At 53.5% G+C, this 20,236-nt stretch overlaps 6 protein-coding genes across 6 annotated transcripts; 4 read left to right on the top strand and 2 right to left on the bottom strand.

Moving 5' to 3' along the window:
- Nucleotides 1-194: 194 nt before the first annotated feature.
- Nucleotides 195-2,114, top strand: PG985_002825 (uncharacterized protein; the record flags this gene model as incomplete). Its single annotated transcript, XM_066822594.1, has 3 exons — nt 195-1,004; nt 1,060-1,175; nt 1,229-2,114. 3 exons carry the CDS (start codon nt 195-197, stop codon nt 2,112-2,114), a joined length of 1,812 nt encoding a protein of 603 aa, XP_066690026.1.
- Nucleotides 2,115-2,811: 697 nt separating this feature from the next.
- On the top strand, nt 2,812-3,690 carry PG985_002824 (uncharacterized protein; the record flags this gene model as incomplete). Its single annotated transcript, XM_066822593.1, has 2 exons — nt 2,812-3,555; nt 3,613-3,690. 2 exons carry the CDS (start codon nt 2,812-2,814, stop codon nt 3,688-3,690), a joined length of 822 nt encoding a protein of 273 aa, XP_066690025.1.
- Nucleotides 3,691-4,190: 500 nt separating this feature from the next.
- On the bottom strand, nt 4,191-6,451 carry PG985_002823 (uncharacterized protein; the record flags this gene model as incomplete). The annotated part of the gene is made up of 2 exons (XM_066822592.1): nt 4,191-5,677; nt 5,743-6,451. 2 exons carry the CDS (start codon nt 6,449-6,451, stop codon nt 4,191-4,193), a joined length of 2,196 nt encoding a protein of 731 aa, XP_066690024.1.
- Nucleotides 6,452-9,605: 3,154 nt separating this feature from the next.
- PG985_002822 (Fungal specific transcription factor domain-containing protein) lies at nt 9,606-12,403 on the top strand (the record flags this gene model as incomplete). Its single annotated transcript, XM_066822591.1, has 5 exons — nt 9,606-9,724; nt 9,839-10,901; nt 10,964-11,023; nt 11,078-12,181; nt 12,245-12,403. The coding sequence occupies 5 exons, from the start codon at nt 9,606-9,608 to the stop codon at nt 12,401-12,403; spliced, it is 2,505 nt and encodes an 834-aa protein (XP_066690023.1).
- A 1,582-nt stretch (nt 12,404-13,985) lies between these two features.
- PG985_002821 (family 13 alpha amylase in complex with acarbose) lies at nt 13,986-16,086 on the top strand (the record flags this gene model as incomplete). Its single annotated transcript, XM_066822590.1, has 9 exons — nt 13,986-14,210; nt 14,302-14,351; nt 14,448-14,911; nt 14,957-14,967; nt 15,016-15,086; nt 15,163-15,248; nt 15,326-15,399; nt 15,459-15,473; nt 15,586-16,086. 9 exons carry the CDS (start codon nt 13,986-13,988, stop codon nt 16,084-16,086), a joined length of 1,497 nt encoding a protein of 498 aa, XP_066690022.1.
- A 453-nt stretch (nt 16,087-16,539) lies between these two features.
- PG985_002820 (ankyrin repeat protein) lies at nt 16,540-19,596 on the bottom strand (the record flags this gene model as incomplete). Its single annotated transcript, XM_066822589.1, has 2 exons — nt 16,540-17,333; nt 17,442-19,596. The coding sequence occupies 2 exons, from the start codon at nt 19,594-19,596 to the stop codon at nt 16,540-16,542; spliced, it is 2,949 nt and encodes a 982-aa protein (XP_066690021.1).
- Nucleotides 19,597-20,236: the final 640 nt, after the last annotated feature.

The raw sequence follows: 20,236 nt of genomic DNA, 5'->3' as shown, positions 1-20,236 counted from the left end.
ACCAGAAGTTACTGCTATATGTATGTAGCTTAATGCCGTTGCCATATGCGGATATGTGGATTCCTCAAATACCTACCCGTTCCCGCCTCGACGATCTGGACCAGGCCATGTCGGTCTCCTTACATCGCCCGTCTCCCATTAGTAATCATCACAACTGAGATAACAAGAAATCTGAACGACTGATTCGAGTCGGGATGGATCATTTCAACTCCACCGTCTTCAACGGAGCCGTGGTTTCGACCCGGCGCGGTTTCACGGTGACAAAGCAGAAACACAAAGGCTTGTCATTCGTCAACGCGTCAGTACAGGATACCGGAATAAGGGCCAAACCGCAAGCAAGCAATGCTTTTAGCATCCTACCACCCGCTGCTACTATCACTTTCGTCGCCAATCAGGGGGAGGGGAAGAAAGGAACAGCAAGTCAACTAAAAACGACAGTATCAAACAAAGGGGTTCGGAGCTCGCCAAAATCGGATATCTCGAGAAGACGCCCAAAGGCGCAGCCGCGGAGAAGGTCATGTTCCAGCTCAACTTCCGCCAGTACTCATAGCTCGGCAGCTTCAGACATCGTTCTAAGCGATCCGCCTGATGGCGGGGAGACGGACAAGGAACGAAGCCCGCTATCGAAGTCTTTGCCCGCCTGGGCCTCGTACACGCGTCCCAAGAGTGCATTGGACTTTGCCAGGAGACTGACCTTCATGGCGTATGCGTTAGCGCCAAGAAAGTCCTTTGCTCTCGATGAACTCCCACTGCCCGGCCCTGAGGGTTCGTTAAAGCTACCCGAAGAGTTATGGCTCGAGAAAGACCCAACGAGTATTCATTGCGCTACCACGCTAGGGGTGCTCTACGACACACTGGTATCTGGTATGCAAGAAACAAAAGGGCTGGCAAAACTGACATCACAGCTGCGCTTGGTCATCAACCGCAAGCTCAACGCAGCCGAGCAGAATAAGACTGCCAATAGTGTTACAATACATGGGGTGTCCGCATTAGCTATCATAGCAGTAAGCATACCCGAGAACGAACTGATGGGAGAAGCAATCCGCTGATGCAGAGCAGGGTTACCAAGGGGAACACGACCAGTGGCAAGTACACATAAAGGGCCTTATGCGTCTGCTTGATCTCGTCGGCGACCAAGATAAGCTCGATGGTAGGACAATAAATACGATACGGAAGTATGAATCCCCTGAAACCAACCCTCGAGGATACCTGGCTGACAGGTTTAAAGAGCAGATATGATAGGGGCCATCTCTTCTGCGACGACGCCATGTATACCTTTTGTCAGGCTGCACCACGAGTTACTGGTACCACCGATGGTATACGATGCTGCTATGATCCGTGTCATCCAACAGCACCTACAAGCCTGCGCCCTTGACCGAGCAACGGTGAAGACCATATCGGATCTTGCTCTGTTCAACAGATACATGGATCACCTGAAAACCCCTGGCAGCAGCGTCAAACACGACACTCAGACAGTCATCGAGGAATACTACTTTCTCCAACATCAGCTACTCTCTTTACCGAAACCTTTGAGGAATTCTGACGAAGTCGTCTCGGCCAATGTAACGAGCAATTTCGCTTCGAGCACCCATGAACTTCCACAATCCGTACCCGTGGACCCAACCGCCGACCCTTACTCAAATTCAATAGAAACAGCCGCAAGGATACTGTCCTTATTGCTAATACAAGATCCAACACTCGACCTGCCTTGCGAAAGCGTGCTCTTGCATATTCTACACCAGCAAGCGAGGACCCTTTTGGAGTACCGCCGTTCGCAACATCGACCCTCGGAAACATGGGCCGACCCTAGACTGCTTCTCCCACAGAAATCATCAATTCACCCTCAGACCCCGACACTGCTTTGGATATGCATCACGGGACACTATTTCTCGTCGCTCAAAGCGCCGGCGGCCACGGAACCATCGAACCGAATGCAAGTTTACGGGGAGCTATTGATTAGTATATTGGGACCTGAGAAGGCGGCGCACCCAGAGCTCGTATCAGATGAGGAGTTAGAGCTCTGCCGATATTTGAGTCTGCGGCATCTCAAGGGTGAGAACTATGGCGAAAGAGGTGACATAGGTCGTATTGTAAGGTCGATCAAGGCGGAATAAGACCTGATTGGCTATATTCCAGGAAGAAACGGTGAATAATGTCATCCTCAGCGTTGTTGATATGTCCGAACTTGCAACGGAGACGAATCATGTGCGCATTTAAGGGGCGATATTGGATTTTAAGCAGTTCCTGCGAATACGGAGTATTAGCTTTGCACTGGTTCCATGGACGTGGCTAAAGGGCAATTTTCTACGTTGCCCCCGTCCTCAGGAAAATAAAATTCATACGCATGTTTTCACAAAGATCGTCACCCAGAAATCACACTTTATTAGAGATCTGATTTCAGCATCAAATGCATACTAAAGACGGTGGTGAGGACTGGTCTTCAGCTTACCTAAGGCAAGACTGTGAATGGCCCCCCTAGAGCTTCTGGAAATGACGCCATTGGGAAGCCCAGTGCCCAGCGATTGATAAGACCCCAATTGATAATCAGGCACTACTAATTTTACTGCCCCGCACCCAATCGGCGGTACCTGTAGCCACCACAAACCCACCCCGCCATCACCGATGCCCGGCCGCAGCCAAAAGTGCACTTGAGTCGTGACTGGACTGAGGTGAACTCTCACGATTTTGTAACCCAAACGGAAAAAAAAAATCTCGACCGCATACCACCAGTCCGACAATTCACCCACTTTTCGTACGACCTTGCACAACAGCAAACCGCCTCGACGACGACGAAAACAAAAAACGAGAACGATGTCCACGATGAAGGAGATCACCAGCGAGGACGAGTGGCGCAGCCACGTCGCCTCGCTGCACAAGGAGACCCTGCTCGTCATCTCGTTCCACGCGCCGTGGGCCGCGCCCTGCGCGCAGATGAGCACCGTCCTCAAGACGCTGGCGTCCGAGTACCCGGCGCCCGAAGCCGCCGACAAGCCCGCGGCCACGAGCTGGGTCTCGATCAACGCCGAGGAGCTGAGCGACGTCTCGGAGACGTACGACGTGACGGCCGTGCCGTACCTGGTGCTGCAGCGCAACGACAAGGTGCTCGAGACGGTGAGCGGGTCCAGCGCCGTGAAGGTGCGGGCGGCGATCGAGAAGCACGCGAACAGCAACAGCAGCCAACAACCAAACGGCGCCGCCGCCGCCGCCAGCAGCACAGTAGGAGGGGGCGCTTCGTCAATAGCCGACGAGAAGAATGCGGGCTCGGCCGACGACACCCCCGTAGACCCGGAGAAGGCCAAGGAAGAGCTGTTCAAGCGCCTGGCGGAGCTGGTTAAGGCGGCGCCCGTCATGCTTTTCATGAAGGGCACGCCCAGCGCGCCTCAGTGCGGCTTCTCGCGGCAGCTGGTCGGTATCCTGCGGGACCGCTCCGTTAAGTACGGCTTCTTCAACATCCTGGCCGACGACGAGGTGCGGCAGGGGCTCAAGGAGTTTGCCGACTGGCCGACGTTCCCGCAGCTGTGGGTGGACGGGGAGCTGGTCGGTGGTCTCGACATCGTAAGTTTTTCTGCTTCAAGTCAATACGAACCCATCCACTAACTGTTTCGCGCGCAGATCAAGGAGGAGTTGGAGAGCAATCCCGAGTTCCTGAAGGCGTACAGCGTGGCTAAGGAGGGCTCTGCAGCGGCTTGAAGAGGATTGGGCAAGCAAGGTGGTGATGAAGACAACGAAGATTGACGAAGTGATGGACTAGCTTTCTTCGCGAAAGACTACGAGTTTTTTGCTACACTGGATTTGGTCCGGCTTCATATGTGGTGTGCGCATTGAGCCAGTCTGGGACGAGATATTGAACAATAGCCAAAAACCCTCCGTGATAGCCACATAAAATGCCGCGCCGTGGATGGTATCTTAATTGGGTAGCGATGACTGGAATGTGTGTATCATGTGTTTAGCATGGTTACTTCACGCAATTCAATACAACTACTGTCAAATGTATAGTGTTGAAAATGCATTCTCTTTTCATCTATCTCGACGTAACTCCGCCCATGGGTATAAACAAGTAATGCTATGTACATATCTGTAAACAGTAGAGTAAAAAGAAAATAATATATATATACACACACATCCAGTATATGGTAAAAGGTCCCGGCAGTGAGCAACTTCTCTACCTAAATGCTCTCTCAAAATGCAACTCATTCGTCATGAAACCCCGCAAAGACTTCATCTGGCGGCGCTGCCCCTAAGCTCAAGACATCGGCGGGCGCCGCGTCGCACAGCTGCCGGTTGGCCTCGGGAACGGTCAAGCCCTTGAGGTCCCGCAGGCGGCTGATGATCTGCAAACCCATGCCAGCCTCGGCGTGCCAGACCATGTGGCAGTGGAAAAGCCAGACGCCAGGGTTGTCGGCCACGAAGCGCAGCAGGGTCCAGCCGAAGCCCTCGAGGGTAACGGTGTCGCGGCGCAGCGGGTTGGCGATGACGGTGTCGTTGCCGGGGTCCGAAAGACCTTTGCCGTGGGGCTTCAAGCCCAGGGCCTCGTAACCCGGGAAGTAGCCGTGGCCCTGGCCCAGGACCCAGAGCGGCATGCCGTGCAGGTGGAAGGGGTGGTTGCCCTCGTCCACGTTCTGCAGGATGATGTCGACTGTCTCGATGCGGTCGTGCGAGAGGACGAGCTCGTGCTCTGGGTAGAAGGCCGCGTCGTTGATGGCGGCGTCCTTACCGGCCGCACTGAAGGAGTCGTTACCCGCGGCCAAGCCGTCGACGATCCGGTGTAGTGTCGGTTGCTTCAGGTCGGCGCGGAAGGAAGACCGGTTCATGAATCCCCGCTCCAGGCGCCAATCACCGATGGCCATGTTGACGCGGAGGTACCAGGAGTGGTCCGCAACGGCCGGAGCTGGTAGCGCGGGAACAGGTTTGTAGACGTTACGGGCCGTCATGTCCTTGCACTGCATGGCGTAGTCGACGAGCGAGTTGGTGCTCGTGGGGAGGATCTGCGAGGAAACGGCCGTGCTGTTGTTACCAGTACTATTACTGGCGGGAGTTGGCTCAACGGTACCGCCCATACCCGGCGGCATGACGTAGCGCATGATCATCTTGGCCTCGCTGACGCCGTTGTCGGGCAGTTTGGGGTCCGCAAAGCAGCCCTCGATCATGCGGGCTCGCAGCCAGTACTCGGTGTAGTCGAAACCGGCCTGGTCGGTCGCGAAGGTCACGCTATAGCGCTGCCCGGGCGATAGCGTGATGTCGGCCTCCTGGAACTGCTTGACGGGGGTGCCATCCACCTCGTGTACCAGCAGCCGCAGGTGGTCGTCGATGGCGACCTGGAACCAGGCGAAGCCGCCCGCGTTGACGAAGCGCAGCCGGTGATACGCGCCCGCCATCATGTCCATGCTCGGCAGGAGGGTCTTCGTCGTGTCGCATGTCCGGTTCGGGTGCAGGGCGCAGTCGACCTTGTTCATGCCATTGATGAGCGCGCCGTTGGGGATCGGCGAATTCTCGTTCCCCGGGGAAAGCGAGTCGCGCAGCAGGCCCTCGGCCGGATCGTGGTACCAGTCCTGTAGCAAGATGACCCGGTCCGTGGTGTAGGGATCCGTGCTAGTCGCGGATTCGGTCTTGTTGTGGATGACGAGGGGCCCCACGAGCCCACTCAACATCTGGACTCCCTGATGAGCGTGATAGTAATCTTTGTGAGATTGTCAGTATTTGAGGTCACATCAGGTCAGTACTTTATATATGACGAGAACTCACAGGTACCCATTTGACCCGTAACAGTGAAGTTGTACTGGAATGAGCCTCCTGGCGCTATCGGGCATTGCGTAACACCTCCGACGCCGTCCATGAAATTCGTCCCGTTTTGAAGCAAGCCGTGCCAGTGAAAACCGGTAGCGTTCTTTGCAGCGTTCTTCACGTTCACGATGATAGTGTCGCCTTCATTGACCTCCATCATCGGGCCGGGAAACTGTCCGTTGATCATCATCATGGGCTTGTAGACACCATCCGGGTTCCCGTCCTTGTCCACGATTGTCCAGTTGTAGGTCCGGACTTGCGGGGGCGCCGAGAAATCCCACTTCGGGTCTAGGATATACTCCTCCTCCGGCCGTTGGAACGGAATCCTCATCAGCGCGTCCAGATAAGGGTCCGTCGAAACAGGCGGACTTGCCGGCGCCTTTTCATGTGGCACGAAGAAAAGCCAGGCATCAAAGGCCATGAGCACGGTCAAAAAGACGCCTGCCGCAATCAACCAGATCTGCCTCCGCCCTTCGCCATGTTCCACTGCTGGCGCAATGAATTCCATCTTCTCAATGTCGTCGCGCGTTTCCGACGACAGAAGCCCTTGGCTCTGCTCTGCCTCCATGTTTTCGGGGCCAGGCTTCTCTATACTGGTGCGCTCGTCCCCAGACAACCTTTGCGCCGTGGGCTCCGGAGAGACAGAGCCCACAGACTCGTAGCGAGCCATGATACGATAGTGGTGATGATAAATGGCCTGTGTAAAGTGCTTCCAAAGCAATTCCAAGAGAAGAGAAAGTCAGGAAGACTGTCCAAGGCTGAAGCTGAAGCTTTCCTTCCACCACCAGGGTATATACAGATAGCCGAAAAGTAAAGTCGATTAGGGGTATAATTGCATAGCTGACAAGGGCATAGAAGGCTCGCTGCGCTCTCAGTAAAAGGGCAGAATAGAAGGAGTAGAGGATAACCCAGTGCTATGTTTTCAAAACATGCTAGTCGCAGAATCTACCAGAGTTGCAACTGTGGAAGAAGAATCGAAAGCGAGTACACAGAAACAATGAACCAAATCCACGGAAAGGATCACCGCATGCTGAGAAACGAATATGCGAAATAGAAGAAAGGAAGTAGTTGTTTCGCGAGTTGCGACACGTTAAAGTCTGACAACTGGAAAAGAGCGCCACAAGACTGGAGGGTCGCCGAATGGGGGGCCGAAACTGCGAAACACTTTTGGGTTGAACCCCTGCACCCTCCTGAAACAACTGCCAGCCAATAACAAAGAAGCAGCTGCCACGACCAACGGAAGTTTGGACCGGCTAAAAAGATACAAGATTTGCTTGATGAAGAAGCAACCGGGATTTTGTTTGCTTTCCTCAGCTGGTCATTCATAACTTCGATTCCATCTATCAGAAGACGGGATGGTTGGGCGGACGGACTCCTGTCAGTTGTCATTCTGTTCAGACGATTTTGGGAGCTGCTTCGAAACGTGGATAGCAGGAGCTGTATCATTGGCTGGGCGCTTGGCGGCAGCACTACCTACTCTCGCTTCTCGGCCCAGCGAGCCAGCCAAGCCAGCTTACCTAAAAGATTTGGATGGAGAAGGTCAAGCACTGTTCGCTGTTGGGGACCTCACGACCGTGCTGCGTCTTTTGGTTTAGGGGGCCCGACCCGTATGCGATTCTATTTCGGGGCTCCAAGCCGGGCGACTCATTAGGAAGGTTAGCTGGTCCACAGCACCGAGCCTAGTCCCCGTGTCTCTTCCACTTCTATGCAACGTGCTTGGATATTGTATATTTTGGTTTTCGGAAATGAATATTCCATCCACATACGGAATACATCAAGCTACGCATTGGTTTATGAGCTTGTATGGCCAATGCTTACCTGCCTAGATACGGAATTGAGCTTTCGATTGGCGTATCGCGATTTATAAATCTGGAAATACGGGTGCCTGTATATCCCGCGTGATACCCGAATATCAAAGGCGTTGGCTTGTCAGTCAAGGTTAGATAACGTCGGAAACAATATCAACAGAACGACACAATGATAAGAAGATTGTATGAGTCACCCTCAACGCACGTACGCCGCAGCTATGCACTTATTCGGCCATTACAACTTTTGAAGAATGATGCTTCAAAAATCGCGACGCATGCATGCTAAGCATCTGAGCCTCCCCTCGGCTGCGGGCAACGTAGTCTACTGCTGCCTTCTCGGCCGTCCCTGCCGATCCATAACTACCGGGCGCTAGCTAAGGCAAAGGGCATGGTAGTGTGTGCGTGAATCGACTGCATAACTATGTACATACTTGACGTAAGTGCCCCGAGTAGCATTGAAGATGATACCAGGCTTTGGTGCAGATGACGGACTTAAGGCTTAAGCCCGGGTGATGTGGAGGACCCCCAATTTGCGTGAGTCATCTGGAATGGGTTCCTACAGCGGGCGTTGATTAGGACCATGTAGATCGTATCGTAGGAAGGCTGAAGGCTTTTGATGTCATTCGATGTTAGGGTATTTCATTTGCTGGAAGACTATTCTCCAGACGCAAGTGTAGGTAGAAGGGGGGCTATAGTGGTTCTGAATACCTAGCACTGCTAACACCTACGGATAGAGACTTCAAGCTCTTGAAGAATGCAAGAGGGAACTGCTGTCAGCCGAAAGCATAGGTAAACAGTAAAAGATCCAATATGTTACTATATTAATATGTAGGAGATTGTAAGCAGGCACCTCAGAGTTCGTGGTTAATACCCGGGGTATTTCCATATCTCTATCTGTTTGAAGTAACCTGCCACTTAGTTTTCTTTGGGCAGGTATCCCCCTCTATAAAGGGCGTGACAGTACTTGCAATAACAACATGAGCATGCAACCTTGTTCGAAGTCCGTACATCAACGTACCTAAGTTGTGAAGTAAACCAGAGTAAGCACTTGCAAGGCATTTTGCGTGTAAACGTTCCGGCTGCCCATCCAGCGCCACTCCACCACCCTTTTCCCATTCTGTCCCTCTCCCTCGCCTATCATTCTTGCATCAGGCGCTAGTCGCAGAGTGGTCGTGCCGTTGCAAGGCAGGCAACATTTCTTCTTACATTTTCCTCCCAACTGCCAACTACAGCTTCAGATCCCCCATTCTATCTTCAGACGATTCGAGGCGATCTTGCGCATTCAATTAGGCCAACCAGTAAGGCCTACATCTGCACTGGGGGTTCCCACGTTGAAGCTGACCTCCTCGCACTGCTTGCAGTGTTGCGACTATATCTTCGTCGCATTGCCGCTGCCCCTCTTCTCATGCAAACTGAGGTCGCGCGACACGAGCTGACGACAGAAGTTGGTTGAGCTGTTCAATTCCAAAGGTGCATGAGCTCGAAGCTGCGAGCGACCATCTCCACCACGACACCGCTCTCTTGGTATTCCAGCCAAAATACACACGGAAGGTGTCAGGCCATCCGATCTCATCGCCTCAAAGTTGTCGATCGACATCCGCTATCAAATCGGCGGGGTTCTAGCCCTCCAGCTCCAGCTTGCGACACCACCTACAGGGCTGCCCCAATTTCCAAACGCCGCGGCGCTACCACCCGGGCTCTTGTCACTATTGCAGCTATCAACTATTAGAGAGTGCCTCCATCAACCCGATTTGACCCAGATACGTGACAACTGCGCTGAGGTCTCTGCACCGAGCTTGAGACTTGCTTGCGTCATCAGGCAAATATCGACTTGCAATAATCAGCAGGCTCTGATTGCAACATCAGTCGTAAAAGGGAATCGGATTCAACAGAGCAATCCGGGGTAGACTATTGGGGACTGCTGCACATATCCTAAGTTGTTGGACTCGCGCAAAGCGAATTGCGTCGCGGATATATCGAGAACATTGGGAGTCGCATTCAAAAATACCCGTCAGAATGACTCCTACACCGCCTTCCGCCTCTTCATCTGGAGGCCATTCACCAGAAGAACAGTTTCGGGTTGTAAGGCGCAGGAATCGGGTGCCCCTCAGTTGCCTGCCGTGCCGCACAAGAAAGTAAGTGATTTATGAGGTGAAAGAGAAGCAGGGAACAACCCCATCAGTACCATAGTCTCAAGAAGAGAAGAGTTACTGGCCGTAGTCATGAGGAGTATTGCTGACATGCGCCAGGCTGAAATGCAACAGAGGAACGCCGAGCTGCGAGAATTGTGTCAAGCGTGGCGATACTCAGTCTTGCGTTTACGCGAGCCCCGCTAGTCGACGGAGAAACCAAACCAATGCAGCAGCAAACGCGACCCCTGATGACATGCAAAATCGCATCGACCGGCTCGAGGGTCTGGTCCTGAGCTTGATGCATGGGGGTGCTAACATAGATACATCTTCCGTCGAAGCGCCCGCCACAAATGCCCACGTCTCGGCGCCCTCGATGACGGACAGCAGTGATCCAAGGATCGACAGAGACGATGAGGCTTCCATGAGGGATGAGGTGGATGGGGACAGCGATGTAGACGACGGTCTTGCAACCTCGCTCGGCGTCCTGAAAGTCGATGCGGACAGGGGTAAATCGATGTATATCGGCCAGGAACATTGGCACACGTTACTAGCCGATATCACCGAGGTCAAGAGCTTCTTCGCCTCGCGCAAGAAGGAACTCGAGAAGAGCTATGAGAGGGTTTTATCCTCGAAGCCAGCGGCTGCCAGAGACTCGCCCATCTTCCTGCTTTCTTCTCCGCCGGCTACCGAGACCGAGCTCCGTGCCGAACTTCCCGCCAAAACTGCTATCACCACACTGGTTTCACGGTACTTCAACTCCCTCGATACGGCTGTGAGCATCGTACATGGCCCGACGTTCCAGCAGCAGCTGCGGGACCACTGGCAGGATCCTACCAAATCACCAATAATGTGGGTAGGTTTGGTATACTCCATGTTAACCCTAGCTATGTTGTCCTATCATAAGGTCGGCGACGAGCCTCCGGAGTGGAAAGGCAGGTCACTCGAGCTTGCTGCCGAGTACCGATTGCGGACTGTGCAGTGTCTAGTAGTCGCGGACTATACCAAGCCTGTGGAAAACACGGTGGAGACAATGATGCTTTACTTGTTCGGAGAATGGTCTTCGCGATGGGATGCCGATCTTGGCTTGTGGCTCATTGCCGCCTTAATCACAAGGGTAGCCTTCAGAATGGGTTACCACCGTGATGCAGAATGGTTCCCTTCCATAACGCCATTCCAAGGTGTATGTCAATCCCTATCGTGCCCCCAAGCGAGGAGACGTTTCGGAAGCTGACCGAGAGGCAGGAAATGAGACGAAGAACATGGGCGCTGATCCGCATGTCTGATACTATGTTCTCCCATCAAGTATGTGTATCTCAGCACTCCTCTACCTCCCTCGCGACCCGCTAACAATACAAGGTGTCCTTGCCCACCATGATCTACGACCATAGCACGGACACGAAACTTCCCCATAACCTGTTTGACGAGGAATTCGGCCCCGACACTAAGATCCTGCCGCCAGCCCGACCACCGAATGAGCCAACTCCTATTGCTTACATGATTGCCAAGTCCAAACTTACGATCGAGTTCGGCTCCATCTTACAAGCTGTAACTCGGGTGGGGAAGCCAGTATCATACGATGAAATTCTGGTCCACGACCGGAAGCTTCGAGACATCATGGACGAGCTCCCTCCGCACCTCAGAGTCCAGCCTTTGGAATCCTCACACGATCCAGTGAAGCTCATCGTTGCGAGATATAACGTGGCCATGTTGTACAACAGGATCATGTGCATGCTTCACCGCAAACACTCACTCCGTGCCCGGCAGAACCCCCGTTATGCTCATTCCCGCCGTGCCGCCGTGGAAGCCTCGCTGGAGACGCTCAAGTCTCTCCGAACGATCCACTATGAGTGCCAGGTAGCCAATGGCCGACTACGAAGCATGTCCTGGTTCGTGCAATCTTGCGCGAAGGAAGCCTTGTTGCCCACAATGCTGGTTGCGCTGGACCTCCATCATGAGAATCAGGCCACAGTCAGTACTGCCCGCCAAAACTCGCAGTCAATGTTCTTTTGGACCCCGGAGCAACGCCTCGAGATGTTGAGTCTGCTCGAGGAGATTAGGGACATCTGGAAAGCCATGAAGGAGTCCTCAGTGGAGGCCTTCAAAGCCTCGAACATCCTCGATATCATGATCGAAAAGATCAAGAATCCCACTCCGGGTGTCACAGTACCAGCGCCGCATGTGAAAACGGATCATTTCCGAGGGTTTGAATCAGCAGAGGCAGAGTTACAACCGGAGCATTCCGCTGCTATGACTCTTGGCATGCTCTCGACCGGGCTGACGCCCAATTATCAATCACCGGGTGGGACCACATACCCACCTCTGGAGACGGGAACGGGTACAGGATTGACACCCGATTTCTCCGGTGACGTGATGGGAGGGTTCAACAGCCACAATACCCCGTTCTCGATGTTCACCAATCTTGGATCGGCGGACATGAACATTGACGAGAATTTTGACTGGGTAAGCTTGGCGTCCACTGCTCGCCTTCTGTACATGAGTAACAAAGACTAATGGAGAGCGCAGAACGCATTCGAAAACTACACGCAGAACGCCAACTGGGTAACGGAGCAGACATCGTTTGGACTGTTTGACCCGAACAACCAAGACGCTCAACATGGCTCGTCTACGAGCGGGTCATTCTTCATGAATGGCAACACGCCAAGCTCGGGGAAGTCAACTTGACGGGAGAGAAGCTCGCTTACTTTAGCCGAAGCTTCGGAGGATATAATGTTCAAAATGTAACACAAGAGTTGTCTGCCTTGGCATAGTTGGGGGTGCTGCAGAAAAGGAGGTGAGAAGAAGGAAAGGGTGGTAAGTAGGGCCGAGCGCTAAGTTATATCAGTGACATAGTTCGTGAATATAGCCACTCTGCTCGCTCTATTGCTGACATGAGATGTGCAGGCCACTTTGGTCGAATTCTGGGGTTGGATCATGGCCTGGTCGACTGAATATGGCAAGTTGATCGACATAACATGCGAACCCCAGCAGACACGTGAAGAGTACCGAGTCCCAGACGGCACTGCTGTCTCGGTTAACAGCACCAAACGGCATTGGCCCTGATACCTCGGTATTTAGTACCATCAAGTCCAGCAGGCCTGCTTACACTGGGCAGCATAAGACGATGGAGTCGGCCCTACTAGCGATTTGCGGTCTGACGTGGGGAATCTGACCTTGGGAACTCCGCCGCCGGCAACTCATCTTGCTACATACACGATCCATCAGATTCTCATGCCGGACTTGTTGTTTGTCTATGGCATTTGTTCAGGCCAGGTCTGCGATGGTAACCGCTGTGTGTGTGTGACTCTCGAAGCCAAGGGGCCAGCCAAGGGATGGCCAAGGCATAGAATGGTGGCCCTGTAATTCGGGCCTTCTCTTGCCGGTACCGATCATGTCGGAATCCTGGCCGGCTTGCCTGTACATGACATGACAACCCCACAGAAGGCAGATCGAACTCCGTCACTCGTCGCTTCCATGCTGGTGGTTGTGGGGTGAACGGGGGTGTTCCCCAAATTTGTGGGGTCGGCCCGTAGGCCGGACTGAGATGCCCAATCCGGGGGTAGCTTGGTGGTCTAGTGACTGACTTAGTAATCTTCCGCGACGAGGATCATGAGGCCTACGCCGCTTCCAGTTACATCCAAGGTGGTGCCTACCACGACAAGACACACTTTCTTTTGCTGCTCTCTACTCTATCCCACACGCCATGCCCGGGCCCTTACTTAAACCAAGCCAAGTGCCTAACCTTGCTTACCTCTTGCCTATAAGGTGATCGAGTCCCGCCTCGATAGAAACTCCGACACCCCAGATTAGAACGCGGCCACATCTCGGTCGGTCGGTCGTGGTTTCGTGCGCTGGAATTTGGAGGTGGTGAAGTTGCTTTTCTTTCGTAACTTCCAGCGCGCTTGGGTGACAATGGCCCACGGCGGGTGTGGATGAGTCGCCTCCAATTGCCTTACTACACGCTCGATCTCGCTCAGGCTCATATCCATGGATGTTAGAGAAACACCAAGGTCAACCATATGTGCCGTGGAGAGGTCAATATAAATAGACAATCGTCGTCCTGTCTTCCGTCCTGATTCTTCTTCTTCAGCCCAGGTCAACACAGCAACCCAAGCTGAGTCCCAGCCACTCACTGTCTTCGCAGTATCTTGCAACCCGTTGCTTGAAAGCCCACACTGGCCAACTTTCAAAGAATTCTTGCACTCTCTACACTGCGCCTTCGTTCTTCACATACGTGTACCCCTCTCCGTTCGAATCTACGTCCAGTATGAAGCTGTCTCCCACCTCCCTCCTCTGGGGCTCTGCCTCAATCGCGCAGGCCCTGAGCGGCGCCGAGTGGCAGAAGCAGTCCATCTACCAGATCCTGACGGATCGTTTCGCCCGCACCGACGGCTCGATCACCGAGCAGTGCGCCATCACGAGCTACTGCGGCGGCACCTACAAGGGCCTGATCAACCATCTGGATTATATCCAGGGCATGGGCTTCACTGCGGTAAGAGCTTGGCTTTCCCTCCTGGCATGACGCCAATTTGGGTTTGCCGTGTGCATAAGTTTTGGTATACTAAAGGTTGTGCACATTCTAGGTCTGGATCTCTCCCATCGTCAAGAATCTTGAAGGGGATACTCCTTATGGGTAAGTTGGACTCGTACAGACTTCCACACCATCACATTTGAAGGCGGAAACTTGCATCCTGGTAGAACATTTTGCTGACACTTATGCCGTCACCAGATATGCATACCATGGCTACTGGGCCCAGGACATCTACTCGCTCAATGAGAACTTTGGCACCGAGCAAGACCTGATCGACCTGTCGGCGGCGCTGCACTCGCGCGGCATGTACCTCATGGTGGACGTGGTGACGAACCACATGGGCTTCAACGGCTGCGGCGACTGCGTCGACTACTCGATGCTCAAGCCCTTCGACAACAGCGGCTACTACCACCCGTTCTGCGAGATCAACTACGACGACGACAACTCGGTCCGGACCTGCTGGGAGGGTGACAACAAGGTCAGCCTGCCGGATCTCAAGACCGAGGACAGCAACATCCGCAACACCTTCAGCGACTGGATCAAGGACCTAGTCGCCAAGTACTCCATCGACGGCATGCGCATCGATAGTGTCAAGCACGTCGAGAAGGACTTCTGGCCCGGCTTCTTGGACGCGGCGGGCATCTACGGAATCGGCGAGGCAAGTTTGCTGACTATTTCATGGCCCTAACGAGAGTGAACGACACGAGATGGAAACGTCGTTCATCAGTTGTGGCAAGTTGGCTGACCTCTCACCCGCAATTAACAGGTTCTCGACGGTAACCCAGCCATCTACGCCGACTGGCAGAATTACATGCAGGGATTGATGAACTACCCCCTGTAAGTTGCATCAAGAAACTCCAAGGGGGTGTTCTCCTTCCGCATATGATTACTATTTTCTGACACGTTGCTGCAGCTTCTTCTGGGTACAGGAGACGTTCTCGAACCCCTCGGCTACCATGGACAACCTCGTCAACGGCATCAACACCATGAAGGGACAAGGTCAGTTTTCCCCCTATCAGCTACCCCTCCAGTTGCCCAGGTTTTACGTGCAGGCTGACCCACCAACCCCTGAGTAGCTGACACGACCGCCCTGGGTGTCTTCATTGAGAACCACGACCAGAAGCGATTCGCCTCTCTGACCAACGACATGGTAAGTTCAAATCCTTGCATGATGCGCCGAACAAAAACAAGACTAACTTTCAATCACAGTCGCTCGCCAAGAATGTGAGTTCACCAGAAAAGATCCAGCTGGATAGCCAACACCAACCCTCTTTGATTCTCCGCCCTTTGCAGCTCAATACGTGAAAATATCAACTGACCCCTCAATTAAACATAGGCCATTGCCTTCACCCTTCTCTCCGACGGCATCCCAATCCTGTACCAAGGCCAAGAGCAGCACTACGCCGGCGGCGACACGCCCAACCAGCGCGAAGCGCTTTGGACCTCGGGCTACAACACCCAGTCAGAACTGTACCAGCTCGTCGCGACGCTGAACCAGGTCCGCAACCACACGATGGCGGCCTCCAACGCCGAGGCCGGCTACATCAAGTACCAGGCCTGGACCGTCTACTCGGACAGCCACAGCATCGCCATGCGCAAGGGCGACGTCATTGGCGTCTTCAGCAACCTGGGCAGCAACGGCAACACCTACCAGATCAACATCTCAGGCGGCAACTCGGGCTACTCCGGCGGCGAGCAGGTCGTCCAGGTCCTTGGCGGGGACTGCAATGTCATTACGGCCGATGGGTCTGGCGGACTCAATGTTAATGTTGGGCGTGATCCTGTTGTCTTGTACCCGGCTTCGGCGCTCGAGGGAAGCGGACTCTGTGGTCGTTAAGGTGTTTGTATTGTCTCTGAAGAGAGTTGTCTCACCTTGGGTCACTGCTCGGCTCCTTTGAAGAAACATTCTCTTGGGGAATCTCTTTCTGAGCAAACAAGCAGATTTGCTTGCCTGGCTGATGGTGTCGTATCTGGCTACACCTTCCATGCTTCAATGGGTAGTTGGCTCTTCATTGTACATATAAGTTCCTGCTTCAAAGGAAGAGGCATTTGAATTTAAAACGGCTTCCTATTCGGAAAACAGTGTACACCGTCAATGTCGGTTTTATACCGCCCACACAAGTCATGGCATCTGGAGAAAACAGCATTATGATTAATGAAGATTGTATTATACATGTACCTCAACAGGATGCCGTATCGCCACCGTGTCTCCGTCCCTCGTGGACGAAGTCAATGTATCCAAAGAACCCAAGACTGAACCGATTGCTCCTTCCGAACGGGAAGTCAATAGCTAGTAGTGCCAAAGGTCTCGGACTCTCGTGTTCTCCAAATGATCGCAGGAGCAATACCATTCATGTGGCATAGGAATCTCCTGCAAGAATCCACGTTTAGACTCGCCCCATTCAGTCTCTGGCCTTGCCCAATGCTCATACCAGTCCTCTGGCCAGGCGATCTCCCCGCCGAGAACCGTGACGGCAGTTTCCCCATCAGCCGACTGGATCTTGATCCGTTCGTTCAGGCACCAGGCGATTCTGCTTCGATATCGGGCTCCAAGTTTATCGCAATGCCGATACTTGGCCTCGTTGATGTGTGGGTTGTCGGGGTGTGTGAGGAGCATCTCGAGCAGGCGGATTGCGGTCAGCCCCTCGATGCGAGGCTCTTTCAGACGCCAGTCAGACTCGAGAATTCCGCAGGGGCCCAGCTCAAGGAGAAGCCGGATAGTGTCGATCGCTCCATCGATTGTGTCGATGTCTATATAGCGGTCGTAGAAAATGCCGTCGCCCCCCTCTTCGAGGGGCTTCTGACCGTCAAATGAATACAGGTTGGTCAGCAGCTTTTGCAGGAAAGGCACCGCATGGTCTCGGAGCAGAGCGTTGACTCGGTCGCCCCCGCGCGAGCGCAGCTCCTGGATGCCGGCATACTTCCCGCGAACAGTAGCAAGCTCGACAGTGGTGAAGAGGTCGCCGTCAGCGGTCGCGTCGTTGATGGTTAGCTTGCAAAGCTCTTGGTAGAACTCGAACTCCTCGTCGGACCCTTCCAAGTATACGGCGAAGGGGAAATGAATGCCGGTCTTCCCATCACGTCCTGCTCGGAAGGGGTCGCCGCCTCTCTCGAGAAGCAGTCGCAGCACGTCCACATCGTTCCCGTTCCGGTATCAGATATCATCTTCCCAGTAGGGACTGCGATCCCTACTCGGGGTGAGGTTGTTTGGGTCTGCGCCCAGGTCGAGAAGTCTCTTGGCCAGGTTCAGGCTGCGCGTGGAGCAGGCCTCGAAGAGGGCCGAGCTGCTTTCCCCATCCGCGAAGGTGAAGGCGTAGCGGCCGCCGCGGTCGAGGTAGGTTAGGATCGCCTTCTCTCCTGCTTTGTGCTCCGTGGACCGTAGAAACGCCTTGCAGAGCCTCTCGAACGTGCGCTCGTGCCGCAAGAGGTGGCGGTGGTTGTTCATATCTGCCTGGAAGACGAGGTCCAGGAGACGAAGTTGTTGCGCATCGTTGTTGGGGTAATGTTTACGCATGATGGCGTCCAAAAAGTGCATAAGCTCTTCCTCACTGTAGACCGAGTTGGCGAAATCGAAAGCGTTGAGTATGTACTCCATGGCGGGATGTAGGCGCTCCTGGAGGCACACATAGAACAAGCCGGCCGGTAGTTGCGGTCTGGGGCTGCTGTCTTGGACTGTAGCAGAGAGACGGGAGCACAGCATCTGTAGACAGAGCTGTAGATTCGAGTCGTGGTCCTCATCCCATTTGCACAACTCATTGCAGCAAAGATGCTTTATCGCGCGCACGTAGCTCTGGATGTCTCCTGGCCCGATACAACCTCTGTCGAGTAGCAGTTCAATGACTTGCTGGGCACTTGAAGACAACTCGCTGTGGTAACAGACGTATTCGAGTAGCGTCTGTTGCGTTCGAACCCTCCCAGTGTCGTTGTAGTAGGCGCCCGGAAGTTTCGTATCGGGCGTTTCCCCATCATCAAAGTCCTGAGTCCAGACCCATCGACCTTTGGTGCGATTCTTCCAGTCACGCAGCCACTCATCTCTCTCGTGCGATGGCAGTGTCGTCGAAATGTCCAGGCCATAGTCGAGAAGCCATGAGACGAGTGGCACTACTGCGCCCCTGAAAGCGTACTTGGCCACAGCGACAAGCCTCTCTTGCGGTACGCGGACATTCAGGCCGCATGACTCTATCGTGCCGATCATTTTCTCCGACTCCGAGATCACGTCGGGCAAATGATTGTAGATTAGCCGGCGGAAGTAGGATTTGATGCACAGAATCAGGAGAGGGTCGCCGTTTCCGTCCAGCTCGTGCGCATCGCTTCCGTGGTTGATTAAGGTAACCACGGTCTCCCATCGAGTATCATGGCAGGCCTGATGCAGAATCGACGTGACACCAGACTTGAATATGTGCGGAACTGATGTTCGGCCAACTCGAGGGCTGGCGCCTTGGGCTAGTAGGTAGTCGAATACCTCGTTGTAACCGTGGAAATAGGCGTACATGATGGGAGAAAGCCCGAATTCGTCGAGCTGATCAATGCCTGTCTCGATGTAACCTCCTTCTATGAGGAACTTTGTTGTTGGCAATAAGCCGTAGCTTGCACAAAAATGTAAGGCATTGATGCTGCCGCGGTTGGGATCGTATGTTTGTTCGGCTCGGTAGACATGATGGTCGACGTACATCGTAGCACCACCTTGGGCTATCAAGACCTGGGCGACATCTTCATGGCCATTACACAAGGCGACATGGAGAGGCGTGGCTTGTCCGAGATGAGTGGGTGTGTCGTATGGGAGCACAGGTCGGGGACACTCGTAGTAGTTCATCGAGGTGGCGTCAACCCATGCCCCGTGACCAAGGAGGATTTCGACAATTTGCGTTTGTCCATAATGCGCCGCAACATGCAATGGCTTCCAGAATTGTGCAATAACTCGGCTCGATAAAGGCGGGAAAGGGATGTGGTAGTCGTCCCTGTCGGGTATGCATGCGTTCCAGCCTATGCATGCGTTCCAGCCGTTCCAGCCGGTTTGACCAAAGCCAGGGTTGGGTGGAAGCTTGAGGTAGAAATCTGACGTCAAGTCATCCAGGTTCTTCTCTTGATTCAGCTGGAAATTGAAGTTCGGCGTGAAGCCCAAGTCTAGAAGACGGCGCACTGCTCGCGGGCTCCCGGAGGCGCATGCCCACATGAAGATCCGGTAGCGGTGGTCTTGATCAGCACGATCCCAGATGCGGTCGATGACCAGAGAATAGAAGCACGATGTGACACGTGCAACAGACTTCAAGGCTTCGACATCATCGCTGATGTACTCGAAGATCTCGAGCAGAAGCTCGACAGGGAGCTCGAGAATCTTACAAGCCATGATGTGTTGCGGTGTCCTGTTGTGTGCAAAGGATTGCTGGTAGACAAGAAAAGAGCAAAGGATGAGCAATGAGCACGGGGAAAGAAGAGGGAGGGAGCAAGATGATAAACCCCCGCGAAGCAATTGAATACATCCAAGCTGCAAATTCGAATGCATTAACTGATAAATATTGGCACTCCCAAGGGGCACCTCACGAATCGGTCACCCCACGTTCACTCACTACGGAGAGATGCTTTAATGAAAGAAAGTAATAACAACTACTCGCTAAACATAATCCGCCTGGTTTACCTCAAAATAAATCAGCTAAGTCCATCTTCCGCAGGTTGCGTTAGTACTCGAGGCCAAGTTCATAGGCCATGCTGAAACCTCCTTCCTCTTCTGTTTTCTTCGCCGTTTCTGGCAGGGCTGTAGGGGCCACACATCTTCAATGACCAGTCGGTTTTTCCACCGAGCATAGTAACGGAGCTAGGGCTAGAATACGAGCCTATCTTGGTTCGATGTTCCAGGCAAAAGAAAATGCAAGTTAGTTACACAGATATCATAATCATTGTCATTGCCTATCTGTTCTATCTGTGTGTCATCGCCGACCAAGATGCATTAGGTCGACTGAGAGAGCCATCCGCTTTAATGGTCTGCAAAC

This window comes from Apiospora marii (genome assembly GCF_038362585.1).
Source record: "Apiospora marii strain CBS 49790 chromosome Unknown utg000002l_segment0_segment0, whole genome shotgun sequence".
Lineage (NCBI taxonomy): Eukaryota > Fungi > Ascomycota > Sordariomycetes > Amphisphaeriales > Apiosporaceae > Apiospora > Apiospora marii.
Note: the sequence above shows the minus strand (reverse complement) of the source record. Positions and strands in the feature narration are given on the sequence as shown.